The sequence below is a fragment of the Siniperca chuatsi genome, linkage group LG17, assembly GCF_020085105.1.
Source record: "Siniperca chuatsi isolate FFG_IHB_CAS linkage group LG17, ASM2008510v1, whole genome shotgun sequence".
In the NCBI taxonomy this organism is placed as follows: domain Eukaryota; kingdom Metazoa; phylum Chordata; class Actinopteri; order Centrarchiformes; family Sinipercidae; genus Siniperca; species Siniperca chuatsi.
Genome location: NC_058058.1, coordinates 20,064,525 through 20,079,829, shown reverse-complemented (window position 1 = coordinate 20,079,829; position 15,305 = coordinate 20,064,525). Strand labels below are relative to the sequence as shown.

General features: G+C 39.8%; 1 protein-coding gene across 5 annotated transcripts in view; it reads left to right on the top strand.

The window, feature by feature from the left end:
• The window catches only part of fhod3a (formin homology 2 domain containing 3a), a 59,539-nt gene that overhangs the window by 15,819 nt on the left and 28,415 nt on the right, over positions 1–15,305 (top strand). For all 5 annotated transcript variants that reach the window (XM_044171313.1, XM_044171312.1, XM_044171311.1 and 2 more), the window contains exons 4-5: positions 11,935–12,002; positions 13,014–13,119. In XM_044171313.1, coding sequence (XP_044027248.1) covers positions 11,935–12,002; positions 13,014–13,119 — 174 coding nt within the window. The remainder of the gene's footprint in view (positions 1–11,934; positions 12,003–13,013; positions 13,120–15,305) is intronic.

Genomic DNA, 15,305 nt, shown 5'->3' with positions numbered 1-15,305 from the left:
TGACATGGTGGTCTCTAGTGATAAAGCAGCAGTCACTATTCAGTGTTGCTTTACCGGTGGGGGTGCAGTGGTAGTGACAGCAGTCTGGCCTTGAGTTGCTGCAGAAGGAGATGACTACAGCTGGCTCTAACAGCGATTTACTGTGTTGGTGTCCCCCCGCTGTGGGAGATAAGGCCTGGTAATGGCATTGTGTGACAGGGAGATAATGCTTGGTAATGGGTAAGCTGGGAGGGGGCAGTGGTGCATATGTGGCTGTGCGGTCGTAAAACTCCAGACACAGTATATGGTTTTGCTCTAACTACTTTTCAATCTGGCATCATTTCCCCTTCATCCTATATTAGTCTACTTTGCTCTACATTGTCCATTTGTCACAATTTTTCCTCCACATCTCCTAACTGGTTTCATGCAAACACCCTCCACTCATGTTGTTTAACCCCTGCATTTCTTTCTTTTCCTGGCCTGCCCTCTGCTCTCTAATTCTGTATTTACTCTGCTCAGCTTCACTTACTGTTCGTGACTCTTTGTTCTCATAGACACCTGTGGCTTTGGCTCAAGGAGTTGTGCCTTATGATCTCTCTGTGTGCACGTGTAAGTCAACAAGGATATTTAGCTATGCTTATGAATTGTTTGCATGGTCTTTGACAAGTTTAAACATGTCACTCGATCTGTTATCTGTGCATAGCCATGATATCTTCCATGCAAATGTATGTTTATGTTTATGTGTCCGTATTTTGTTTTCACCATTACCTAAAATCTGCAGTTATGCATTCAGAATACAGGACACCCTTCTCTCTTTTCATCTGTGTTTCACAGAGAAAGAAGGAATGAGAAAATCACTCAAATAGTTTCCCTTCTACCCTCACCAGCAGCTGAGACCCTGAGGAGTGACTGAGAGCATTGCGCCCACATGAGTCATGCCTTAGTTACTGCTGTGGGAGATGGGGAGATGGGCTGATGAGGCATTAGGGATGGAGGTGTAGAGCAGTGGAATAACTTTACAGCAGTAGCTGCTGTAGAAAAGCCCGTAACACACATCTATCCTGCAGCTGTTCTCCATTCCTACTGCAGTAGCACTCTTCAAATGGTCTCTAACTGTAAATAACTCGCTGTCTTGCTTTCTTACAGTTTAGTAGTAGATCATGTTGGAGAAGGGGAAACAAAGTTATTATGTTCTCTGTTGCAGTAAGCCAAAAGCAGATAGAAATAACAACTGTGCATATTGTGCTGCTTACACTCAGCTGTCAAGCTTCACAATTCCATATTATGCAGTAAAACTACAATGTGATTATTTGTGGATTTTATGGTTTTTCTGTGTAATCCAGTTGTTGCAGCTGTGCGTCTCTATTGTCACCATGATCAGTTGCTGTGGTGTGGTGGGTCCTGTCTGTATGTTACAGAGTTGTGCTTTCTGTGGATGTGGCAGGGTTTTCCCTGGGCTCTAGTTACGCTGACAAACATGAGCAGTGCTGTGCTGTGGCACAACACGCTGCCGTTTGGGGTTTGCTCGCCCAACCCTCAGTGCGCTTACTGGAAAGAAAGTAAGAAATATATCACTACATATGTCTGTGTGTGTGTGTGTGTGTGTGTGTTTGGTTGTGTGTGCATCTGAGTGTTATGTCTGGGCTTGTTCATATATGCACCCGCGTGTGCCTGCACAAGCCTCTGGCTGGTCTGTTTTAATCATTTTGAGACTATTACATAATGCAATAAAACATTACAATTACCACAAGCTAAACATCCAGAACACACACTGGAGAATCTGCGGGCTTGGCATCTTATCCAGCCGTGGGGTTTTAGAGATGATGGGTTTAGGGGATGTGTGGAGAGGGACGGGGAGAGGGATAATTTCCAGGGAAATGGTAAATCACTTAGGGAAGGAAACACAAGGGAAAAACAAAGCAAGGAGGAAATGCACCTGCCAGACAGAGCAGCAGCAGTTGGCCAGCAGCTCCACAAGTTATGTCATGGTTCTGTGGTCTGCTGACTTACAGGTGAGGAGAGTGATAAAAAGAAAGACAGTTTTACCAAGGTGATATACTGTTTTTTTTTTAACACACGCTGTCGTTGTTCTATACTATATAATGTACTCCTATTTTTGAATTCCCAACTTAAAAAAAGTTAGGGAATATTGCTTTGGCAGCTTAATTTGGCTGGACTGACAAGAAGTTAACTTTGCTTCTTACCCCAGTCTTTTTTTATACCCTTCTATGACATAACCAGTGCAAATCATGCTCCCGTAAGTCTAACATAAACAAATGCTTTCTGCAGTGTTATACAGTATATCTGGTCTCCATTTAGTTTATCTGCAGGTTAATTTCCCATTTGATCCAGAGGTTTCTCTCGCTCTCTCACACACTGAGTTAATGGGCCCTCTATCATCATTTATACAATGTATAGTGTAAGCCAAGATCAACAGACACAATATAGTTTCAAAAAAGTAGAATTGATATGGTCTCTTCTCTGTCTGTAAATACACTTAACTATGCCATAACTCCCTTACACAGTAGCTTTTGTCATATGTCATCATGCCTGCTGTATTAGGGTCACACACAGGAATAAGCATGCACACACACAAGCAAGGGAGGAGCATAATAACAGGCAAGTGTAGTATGAGTCAGAGAAAGATTTCACTCAGCTAATCCACTCAGCAAGCAGCACATATCCTCCAATATCCTCTCTGTTTACTCACTCTGGCTGCTGATAGTCTTACTCTGGTTTCTGTTTCTACTGTGTTTGCCTTTCTCACTCTCTCTTTTCTCTCTTTTATGTCTGTCTTCCTCTCTCTTATTTTGTCAGGCTCCCTTTTTCTATATCCTTAATCCAGCCAATTTATTTGGATGACTGTTTATCAAAAACAATGCCAAAGTACATTTTCAAAGCCAATAAAAGAGCAGTTTAGACATTTAAACCACCTTTAAATGAGAATTTGGCTCGTCCACATTATTACGTAGTATTACATAATCATCAGTGCTCATTGTAAGGGACACCACTTCCAAAATTGAGAACATATAGCTATACAAAGCTCTGGTTATTTAATCTCTCTGCTTTCAGTCTAATGTCTGATGTGGACTGTCATTGCACATGCCCAGTGAATCCAGTCAGTTAACAATGACATGACACAGCAAGCGTGAGAAGTGAGAGAGGAAGAGAGAGACAGAGAGAGAGGGGGGAGCAAGGAAAAACAGTGGACGCTTGTTTCACACGTGCACACTTGTATGTGGGATTGAACACCACCATATTTGCCACAATCAGCTTTTGTGTCTAGCTGCACGCTGCAGAAAATCAGGTCACACTTTATAAGAATGCACTATCACAGATAAAATGCAATTACAGAGCAACTCTGTGACATAATGTCAGTTGCATGCAACAGTTGGACAAAAGTTGAATAAAAGGAATTCAAAAGTGTTTACCATAAACAAAAATTTTGATCATTCCAAAGTTTGGCAGTCTGGTTCCTCTGCATTTAAAGGAATAGTTTGGCATTTTAGGAAAAAATACGCTTATTCGCTTCCTTGACAAGAGTTAGATGAGAAAATCAATACCGGATTACTTCTTGGTTGCAAGCAGTAATTTTCTGGAGCCTATGTGGAGCAGTGGAGACTTCAGGAAATTGAATGTGTTAATTAGTGAGCTTTAGAGGTGGTTTTTGTTACTTTTGGACAGATCCAGGCTATCTGATTCCCTCTGTTTCCAGTCTTTATGCTAAGCTAAGCTATTTGACTGCTGGCTGTAGCTTCATATTTAATGGACAGATATGAGTGGTATCAATCTTTTCTTTTAACTCTCAGCAAGAAAGAAAATATGCTTTATATAAGTGTATGTTTAACACTGTATGCCACCAACTCAGTTTGCTGGAAGCATTATTTACAGCTCAGAATGCTTTCTTACAGAAAAATGGGAAGAAGCTGCTTTTCTTCCAGTGCAAATTGGACTGCAACAGAAATCTACAGCATTTATGGAAAAGATGGGGTTCATTTTGAGAAACACTATCAGTTACAATTACATAGTGACATAGAGGCTGCAATAATCTCCACCATGGTCTTATTAGTTTATGATTATTATTGAGGCTTTCATTATAAAAAAGTTTATAGGAAAGAGCTGCATAAGTCCTTTTTAACTTATACACTATAATATTGTATAGTTAATATCGTACAATATATTGAAATCTTGATGTGAATATATAATGAGTTGTCACTGCCCCTGTGGGTACAGTGTAGTAACTAAGGGAGTCTGTCTGTGTGTGTGTGTGTGTGTGTGTGTGTGTGCCTGTGTGTGTGAATATAGAGCTGCCTGTCAGCCTCGGGCCTCTCAGCCGGGTATATTTGTGTTTGTGTTGTGGGTAACTATTCCTGTGTGTGTTTGTGTTTGTGGAATAATTCAGAGGTGCCAGGGGCATATGAAGGGCAGAGGGCACGTTCTGGTCTTGGAGTTGTGTTGGGACATACTGTATTTGTGAGCATGTGTGTGTATTTTTATTCGTTTGCATGTGTTTATGTGGCAGTAAGTTTCCTTCCTGAAGACACCTGCTTCTGAGCTTCTTTTACAGCTAATGGCCTTCATCAGGGTTCAAGGTTACAGTCTGGAGATGTTTAACTGTGTGTGTGTGTGTGTGTGTGTGTATATGTGTGTGTATATATGACAGTGTGTATGTAAGTATGCTGTATGTACTGTATGTCAGTGTGTTAACTAAAATATAGCAGCTATTTGTTTAAAGGGGGTGGATTTATGACATTCATATAAAAGTTTGTTTTCATGTTCTCCCAAGTGTTTCCATTTACAGTACGTTAGCATTTAGGCCTCTATCGTACTGTATCTGCCGGATGATGTGTGTACATGCTTGTGTGGGTATGTGTGTGTGTCACTGCTGAGCCTAGTGTAATCTTTGTCTAGGTCCGTCACCATTCTTTAAATCTCATGAATCCTACAGTGAAACCTTGGAGGTCTCACTTTCTCTCCATTCCTCTCTCTCTTTCTCACACAGACACACATGCACACACACTGGGCTCATGGGGCCTCTATCGTCATCTGTACCATCAGCAGCCTCCAGTACTCATACTGTAGGCCAAGACCAACAGACAAAAAATAGACAGTCGCAAAATAACTGAGTTGTCCTCCGCAGTCTGGCCTTTGCTGCCTGCCAATTTTTCCTTTTCACTTCACTTGACATGAGACTGAAATCATGCATTATTGTCCAAACTATATTCCATTATGACAGATTGATGGAGTATTTATTCTTCTAACTACAGATTAATGGACTTGCCGCTCCACACATATGTGCACACAAGAAGAAAATACCACCCTTTGCACATGGGTGCTGATATGAAATGCAAACTCTTACTGAGAAACAAGTGAAAGCAAATCTGGCAGTGGTGTGTCATTTCTTGTCTCCAATGATCAGCTGGAAACAAAAGGAATTGTTTCTAAGAAATCCCTGACAGGTGAAACTGCACTGGAAATAACTGGAATTGTCTCATCCAGTTGACTTAATTGTTCCTTGACTGAATATAGGGCTACAGGGCAGCACACACAGTGCACTGCATGACCTGAACAAAGATTGAACCCAGTTTCTAGGCTTGTTACAGTATGTTTGATACCCAACCCACCTATATTTAGCGTGGTAGCAGCACAGAGAGGGAAAGACTTCCTGGGATTAAGTCAAGATCTCCAGCGTGCCATTACACCTCATGCTCCTCTCACTTCTTTATTTTAGATCCCACTGAAGACCTAGTTTGAAAGCCAACTGACTGATTGGCCCAGACAGCCGCTTGGAGGCTTTTTTAGAGGGCTGCAATGAAATCCTCCAGAAACACAAGTCAGCGGTTATAACTGGGCTTAAATGCAGGACCACCAGCTGTGACCCGCCCCTCTCTCGCCTGATCCATAGACAGTTATACCATCCTGAAAAATATTACCTTTGGCTGACCTCAGTGCTTATCTGAAAATATCCTGCAACCCGATAAAGATGTGTCACACCTAAACAATTCTGATCAAAGCACATACAGTAGAAGAGGTTTACGTATACTGTGGGTGGAGAGGTTGCACCTTTTTATCTGTAATGTTAGTGATTTTGTTGTGGTTTCCCTCTTTGCCTGCATTTATTTACTTTGTACTGTCATTCTACAGCTTTTTTATATTAAAGGCTATATTTGTTGTCTTAATTGTCTTAATTATGCTCAACATTTAAGCTATGGCTGGAAAAAGGAAGGGTAAAGGGAAAAAAGGGAAATGATAAAGCAGATGGTTCTATTGGATCTCTTACGCTTACTTTCAAAGAGTGTAGGACACGGAACAACATTATCATTCATTTGGAGTCGTGTTTCTGGCCACTTGATGACTGTAAGTCGCTTTTAGCTCTGTTTATGGTCTTTACAAACTCCTGAAAAGTACACAGTATCCAGCTCTTTAGCTGCTAAATGCTCCACTGTTCACTAGCTAGTTGCTAATTTTCTCTGATTACTGTATGGTGCTGGGCAGATAGCATAAAATGAGGTTTTAGATCTTTTTTGCAAAAAAAAATAATAAAGCTGCTGCTGCTGTGGCCGAAAAGGACACTATGAGAGTGGTGAGGGTGAACCAAATCAGTGAATTTGCAGGGCGGACAACCACAACAGTAAATTAAGAGACAGAAGGGTCACCATTAGAGATTGATAATGCTTATAAATGACTTAATGCGAGATAGGTGTGAGATACTCATATACTGAATGCCAAATAGATTTTTATAATTCTCTTGATTTCTCTTTACAGCCTGCAGAATCTTTCAATCCTTCACACCACTTTTTCTTTAACCAGGCCGTCTTTAAGAAACGTCTGCTGAGCTGGCTGCATATTGTTAAGTCTGAGGATTAAACATAGTAGTAGTAGATTGTTGCTGCCCTTTGCTAAAGCCAACTAAGCAGAATTAGACGCCAGTCAATTCGGGACGCTCTGATTTTGCATTTGATGCTTTGCAGAAGTACAACAAAATACAGTGCGGTTTTGAGTATAATTGCTCTGGATTAGGCCTAGTGTAGCCTGAGCTGGCCTGTGGGTTTTTCTATTTGGCGAAGTGTAGGTGGTGCAGTAAATGTTGAGGGATTAGTAAAAGCTGAAGGGTCACAGCACTAATCTCATTATGTCAGGAGGGGAAGGAGGGATCTGACCACTCCTGAACGACTTCGCAGACAGCCTCAGCACTGGGGGAATCCCTGTGTCACTGCAAAAAAACACTCCCACGCACACATGCACACGTGTGCTAATGCACATACAGGTTCTTCCATTGTAATTTTCTGCTATATTCTGAAACAAATGCATATTTTAGATAGTAATAAATGTATTCTTTACACTCTATAAAGTCATTTTGAGAGGCATTTTAACCCATTATTGAGCTATATCTGAGTTATATCTTTCTGGAGGGATTTTAAACATTAAAGGAATGATAAACAAACAGATGAGCTGGATGATGCACACTAGACATGATAGCATCCTTTCATATCTGTTGGGTCCTCACTTGTGGTATTTAGGATGTGGTAAACCCCATGAGAGTGTAAACCAAGCTCCAACAGTAACTGGACTCCAGTGTCCATGTCAGCTCTAATTATAGAGCTAGCCCGACATACTGGGATCTTAAGTTATGGAGTATAGACACTTGTGCAGTTATAGGTTTTGTGTGTTGTTTAACATCATTAAAGGCTTATGGAACCAAGAGGTTTGTTTCAATCATATTAGATTAAAACAGAAAATTCTGCTGGTGGATTTTTCCCCTTGCTTTGAGAAAATGTAAACTTTAAGACGGAATATGGGGCTAAATGACTCGTTAAGGCTGACATACTGCAGTGCATGTGAGGTCATGGTGAAACAGTGTGGACAAGAACTGTGAGTCCTCCAAAACAAAACAGTAAAACTCCAAGCGAACCTATAAATGAAATGTGCCTTTCTGTCTTTCCTTCATATGTCTGTCTGCACTCCGCAAACACAGGCACTGGCTTACACATGGGTGCGTGCACACCATCACACACATGCATGCACGCACACACACACACACACACACACACTCTGCACACGCACGAGCCACAATGCCACATCCCAGTGAGTGTTTCAGCTTTTCTTGTGACAATAATAAAACCTAGGGCCAGGAAAAAAGGAGAATGACTAGTAAAAGACACGTGGACAGGCAAATCCTCCCTTCAAAAACCATCCTCTTGCTGTTTTCCTCTCCTTCCTCTTCACTTATTCCCACAGCTACTGCTCTCACTCTTAGACCAGTGAAGGGCATCTAATTAAGATGTGTTATCTTCCTTGTTTGTGTTTTGCAGTTATTTTAGTCTCCCTCTATAGAGATGCAGGAACTGAAGCAGTGTTGTTAGGCCAAACTGTTTGGCCCAGAGGTTGAAGGTGAGAGTGATTTGTTTGAATTATTTCCAGCTTGAATGCACCATCACTCTAGACACTCAGTGTTAAGACAGCTGGAGCCCTTTGTGCCAATGGGAAAATGGTCCATTGATTATTTCACATGTCAAACTCTGTTTACTCTGGAACAGAAGGGTCATTATGTTGATAAGACTTTGTTAGCAACTATCAGGTGATTACAGGGTATTGCCATGACGACATTAATGTTGGCATGACTGTGAGACTGTTGGTTTTGCGCACTGCAAAAAACATTTTAAGAAGTTTAACAAATTTATTACTGAATGTTTAAGTCTGAAAAAAAGTGAATAATTCTCTCAGTATTTTTATATCAAGAAAATGAAGACATTAGATTCAAGAAAATCTGTGAAAGAAGAGGATTTTCTTTGGAAACAAATACAATTACCTCACCCAACTGACAGATTTTATCACTTGTATCACAAAATATTATTTTAGAATTCATTGCTAAATTAAATGACTTATGAAGATGGTTAATTCTTATAAAAACAGTGTGGTTTGTTGTTTGTTTTTTGTCTGTGTTGACATATGAACAATGCTACTATATCCAATATCCTAAACATGTTACATAGGGAGGTATGGGATTATGTGACCCTACCTCTGTTGTCTGTTTAGCACTTCAGTCCTGGTACAATGTGTCCTTACAGCTTATGCATACTGTACATCATGTGTATCCAGCTAGGATAATGAATCAGTCATGTTCATTCCAACGTTTAAACACTGTAGCACAGCATGCTTTAGAGCGGTCATAATATAAAGAGTATGTTGCAGAGAACTTTTGACATGAAAGAATTTTAAAAATGTGTTTTCTGAACATTTCATTCAGTATGTGTTTATATACATTGCTGGTTGTTCTCCTTGTAAACTAGAGCTAATTATAACGCAGTGGGCCCACCTTTTCACGCCTGACTGCATCACTAGTGTTACGCCAGAATGAATTAAGTTTGAGGCTTATCACTGCTGCTGACATGCTCCTGATGAACAGCAGACTTTTTGGTAAAGGTCCCCCTGACAGCCCCACTCATGGCCTGATGAAGAACATGAACATTACACGTGACCAACTGAATGAACCATTGGCCCTCAAGGGCCAGGCGGTGTGTTCCCTGCACCATTAAGTGGCCACTTGATTTCCAGGGAAACCTAGAGAAACAAGGACAAGGAAATCATATTTGAAAAGAGGACTTATAGCGGAGCCACAGTTTGCAGTCTATTGTGATGTGTCAAATGAGATGCAGGTCATTGCACCTGCCACCTGTCTGTGTTCTCGTCTGTTTAAGAAAAATAACATTAAACCACATGAAGACAGTTTCAGCGCCATGTTGATCTCAGATGTAGAGTGTGAATTGAATATGCTCTTTTCTGTGCCACAGGTAGTGATTATGCCAAAATTATCTCTGTCTAATAGATACAATGAGAAATACCAATGATGGTAACCTAACACAGTAAATGTGAGTTGGGTTTCAGTCAGATGGACTAGCTCAGAAAAGGTTAAAAATCTACTTTTTACTCTAATGACATGGTAGAGACATACATGTAGTTTGTGTATTTTTGGAAGGGGAATTCCACATCTTCGGCTTTCTCATTTGTCTCCTCTGCATTGACGTCTTTCCTCAAAATCAGACACTGGCTTGTACTCAGTGGTCACCCCTTTCCTTTCCTATTCTATCCTGTCCCTTCCTTCCCTTTCCTGTCCTTTCCTTCCATTCCCTTCTCTTAGTCAACCTCTTTCATGCTTGTATATAAATGTTTCTCTTTCCCTCCTACCATATTCTTTGCTTTTTCGGTGAGTTTGGACTCCCTTTTTCCCACACATTCAAGCACGTTAGTGCCAGTTGCCTCTTGGCTTTAATGATTTGGATGATTTGATTATCTCTGCCATAGACTATCACAGATGTATTTCATGAATGCCCCTGCTGACCTCACAGAAAGGGTCCTGCAGATGGAGAGACAGATAGGCCTGTAATTCTTCGTCTGTGCGTGATAATGATTTTGACCCTGGCCTTGGGTTAGCCTTGTCTAGCTTAGCGATGGTTACCACTGAGCTCCAGACAGCAGGCCCTTACCTCCGTACACTTTCAACCAACCCCCCCTTCCTGATGGACTGAAGGATTTGTCATCAACACACAAACTCGGGATTTACACACACAGATTCCCAAACCCCCTGCTGACACACAGTTGAATGCACAACTGTTCTTATGCACAAATGGACAGTAAGGACACTGAACTAAACAGTCTTTGAGCTTAATGCAGAGCACTTACAAACAATATTTCTGTTGTCTGGTCATTATAGTGCTATGTACATGCAAATACAAGCACTGTATAGTATGCAAATACAAATACTTGTATGCACAGGGGTGGACAAAATAAGAGGAATGATGGAAAGTATAATAAAATTTTGTGCAACAACAGCACGAAGGACATCCTCAAAAATGACCTTAGAGTTGAATCAACAACTTTATTTCACAGTATTACCAAATTTGTTGCATTTTGTCAACCTCTGTACATATATATATCGATGCATGAATATATACATACAGTACCTTACAAGAAAGAGGAAATCAGAACTTTGGTATTTAAGTAATACATTTTTTTAACAAAATGCAAATTTCCAATAAAATATCAACATAAAAATATAACCATAACTATGCGAATATAGTAAAAATATAATGATTGTAATAGTTTTAAGGGATGACATACTATAGATAATGATAAAGTACTATAAACGCAGCATTGAATATGAGAAAAACATAATAAACCCCACATTTAAAAAAGGATTATTGTAATGTTATTATAGGAGATAAGAAATACCAAGTATAGTTCACAGGGTCACAGTAAACAGTCAAAGGCCCTGTAATGTCATAGAAGTATATTAATGATCTCTTTGTGTTCAAGGATATAAATAATAAGGCTAAATATCAGTGTGGTGTATAAGAGCTTGTAGCCGTTTGTTCTGAGTGCTTTCCATGTCGTGACCTGAATACCTCACCGTTGAAGCCCGGCCAGCATCTCATTAACATTCCAATACAGCTCTAATCACCACTGCAACGTGTGTGTGTGTGTGTGTGTGTGTGTGTGTGTGTGTGTGTGTGTGTGTGTGAGAGAGAGAGAGAGACCATGCACGTGTTGCTCTGCGAGTGAGGACGCAGTGAAAGTGTGTGATGAAGGGCCTGCCCCAGGTGATCACAGCCGAGAGGTGTGATTGGTCCGATCGACTCCCAGCGTTCCTCTCGCATATCAAAACTATTGTGCAACTTTTGCACAGCTGACACTCATTTTACTCACAAGTTTTATTGATCTAGTCATGGAACACATGAAGACGTGAGAGATGAAAGCTGCACAGGGGAATAAACAGTGCAAACAGATTGTGTCAAAAACGTTTGCATCAAGTCAGGTGGAAACATTTTGTGTGAGCACTTTGAAATGGGTCACTCTAATAAGCCTCATTACTGTTTGTTGAATTATAAACAAATAACCACTTCTTTGTCTCTCTCTCTCTCTCTCTCTCTCTCTCTCTCTCTCTCTCTCTCTCTCCAGAAAGACTGTATAACTCCAGTGGACGTGACTTGAGACGGGCACTGTTCTCTCTAAAGCAGATTTTTCAGGTAACACAAACATATTTCACATGCAATTACTGTCAGTTTGTTTGTAGAATACAGTTGGTTATTGTGGCCACTGTGTGCTTCCATGATGACAGGGATCTCCATCAACGTGGCATTTCTCTCCCTGTGTGTGTATCTGTGTGGGTGTGTGTAGGTCTATGTGTGTGTGTGTGGGTGGGTGTTTGCATTTGTGTTTGTGTGAATCTTTATTTTAAGATGAGAGGAGTCAGCCACCTAAAATACCAAGGGCTTTTTCTAGAGCACACACACACACACAAAAGTATACTCAAATATAGTAACACATAATTCAAAAAACAAAACAGCAATGTGAGAACTTTAAATTACTGCAGCATTGAAGTGCTATTGTAAGTATCATGATTACAATTTGCACACACTTTAATGACCCAAAATAACTTCAATAAATTTGAGCATATGACCAGAGCATGGAAGTCATGTCAGTACCTGATGGCAACTGCAGTGGCGTTTGAGCAACAGTTGAATGAAAACATCCATTACATCTCCTCATCATTCCACTGCTGCTGCATGCACAAAGCTTTGTGCAGCTTGGTTTCTACAAAAAACACAACATCTACCAATGACATGGCTTTCTCTCTGGTTCCATGCTTATTTTTCACCTAAAGCCGTTGAATGAGCACAAGATGTCAGAATTTAGACAGTACCCCTAAAGGCAGCATTAGTTTAGGAGTCAGACCACCTTCCTCTTAGTTTTGTTGTTGTTATAAGAGATGATGTGTCAAAAGCAACAAATTGCGAAACACATGGTTGTTGACATGTGGAGTGTGTGCATCAGCTGGCCTGAACCAATGGAGTGTTGAAAGTTTATGTACTGTCAACTTTAATCCTAATCCTGCACATTACTGCCACCGTGTGGTAACAAAAGAGAATATTTACAAAAAAAATTACAAGGGATTTTGTGTGGTTCTGTATGTATGCAGCCAGTGTATATTGTATAAACTTATTCTGTGCTTTCTCTCTGTCTCTCTTTTACTCCAGGATGACAAAGATCTGGTCCATGAGTTTGTGATAGCTGAAGGTCTGACGTGTCTCATCAAGGTTGGAGCAGAAGCTGACCAGAACTACCAGAACTACATATTAAGAGGTATAGTCTCTCTCAATCTCTGATGACTATAATCAGATACAGTATTGCAAGTATGAATACTGACATTGATGTACAATATGTTTCAAACATTAAGGGAAAAATAAATGAAAAAATAATAATAATCAATTCAGAAAATTGCACATAACGCTTTTAAAACCTGACTTCAACAGCAGTGAAATGTATTATTACTTTTATTAAAAATTAGCACAGGTCTGCAATAAAAAGAAAAAATAAATGTAACAGAATTTAGTTTACTAATAGAAATATCTGATGTAGATGCTGATTCCCTCATGTTGTGGCAGTCAGAAATAAACTGTCACAAGGTTTGTACGAGGCAGCAAGGAAAAGGACCCAAATGCAGACAACCAGGCAGGCAGGAACAGTTACATGGTTTTAATGGTAAAATAATCACACATGAGCTTACAGGCAAAGGCAGCAAGTCCAAACAGAAGAAAGGGAATGTGGCCGCAAGGAGGCAGAGGCAGATGTCGTGACACAAGCCGTCCTGCAACAACAGAACTATCTTTAATTTTCATTATCTGAGCAGTTACTAAACTATGGGTGTTTATTTGTACTCTGCACTGTGTGCAGTGAGCTTTTTAGAATGAATTTAGGATGTTTGAACGACCAATTTAAAGCATGAAAAATAACAATTACATTAATATATAATATGATAGTAGCATTAAAAATAGTTAATTAGTAAAATTAGGATGTGATCATAACAATATGAGAACAGAAAAAAGACTCCACAGCAGTGTAGCATTTTTGAGGTGATGTTATGCTGCCATATATTGAGCCATTAGCTGTAGCAGCTCACTCATTTCTTTAAGTAGAGCTGATATTTTCTTGGTTTTCAGGTTTGTTAAAATATTGTGTATTTTCTCACACTTGCATACTTTATCACACTTGCATACTTGTGTGTACGTGTGTAAAATTGATGTAATACAAAAACAATTTGTGTTCATAAAGTAAGAAAGGAAAAATGAAAATAATGATTTGTAGTAATCAAAAACAATTTATTTAATGAATACTTAATGAACATTAATTTATGAAATAAATTGATTTCTAAAGATGCAGCAAAGAAACACTCAGCCATGTATGAAATAACAAGAAATGAATATGGTCATTTTTGACCATGTTGAGCATTACAAGAGATTTTGGATAGCTTGTGCATCAAAGGGTTAAGGGCGCTCATCAAAGCTCATCACCTCTCATACACTCAGCCAAGTCAGAGAGATTAGTGAAGTCGAAGTCATACTTTGGATCAAAAAATTCTTTCTCACGAATGAAAAACTGCTTGTTGTTTCCTGATGACGGTGTTGAAAAATAAATAATCACCAGACAAAATGTCTAGTTTTCCCACGTGTGTGGTCATAAAGTTGTAGGGTTTGTGCAAAAAGTGAAGGTATGACTTCAGTTTTCAAATTTGAGGCCAAATACTCAATTGAGGAAGACAGGAGCAAAGATGACCTCCTCTGTCTCTTCGTCTCGCCGTGTGTGAGCTAAGTTTTCTCTTTACAGCTTTGATATAGAGCAACACATGACAACGGCAGTAGACATCTCTTTTAGGTGTAAATGAAAGTCCATGTAAGATCATTTCTTAGTATTATATGAGTCAACAACAGGAAACTTGACTGTAAATCAAGGAGGGAGCGAAGGTGCAATGGCTGCTTTTATAAATGCTGAGCTCAAAGCTCATTCAGTGAGAGGGAAACCATATTTCAATTACTCTACTTGTTACTAATAACATGCCTCTTTCTGTGGTAGAAAATACAGTGGAAACCAATACCACTGAGGCTTGAAAAGCAAACTATTTCCATATTTCTAGTTTCTGCTTGATTTTGATCTTTTGTCCGTCATAGGGATTCAAAATTTGCTGTCTCAATTGCTGTTTTGAATCCTAATTCTTTGTACAGAGAGGGCTCCATTTTCTTCACTTCAAATCTTGTCAAACCATTTGTTTTTGTTCTGTGCAGTTAGCACAGTTGCACAAGACACAAGTGTGGCCGACGGGTAAAACCTCTATGTAGGAAATCCCCTAACATTCGTGTTGTTGATCCTCCATCCCACCAATTTTGGACACAGCTTTGTTAATTGGTTTATACAAATGATGCAGTCAATGCAAATTTTACACCGTGAAGACAGTATACTAACAGACAAAGCAAACAGCCTAGAATAAAGCTCTT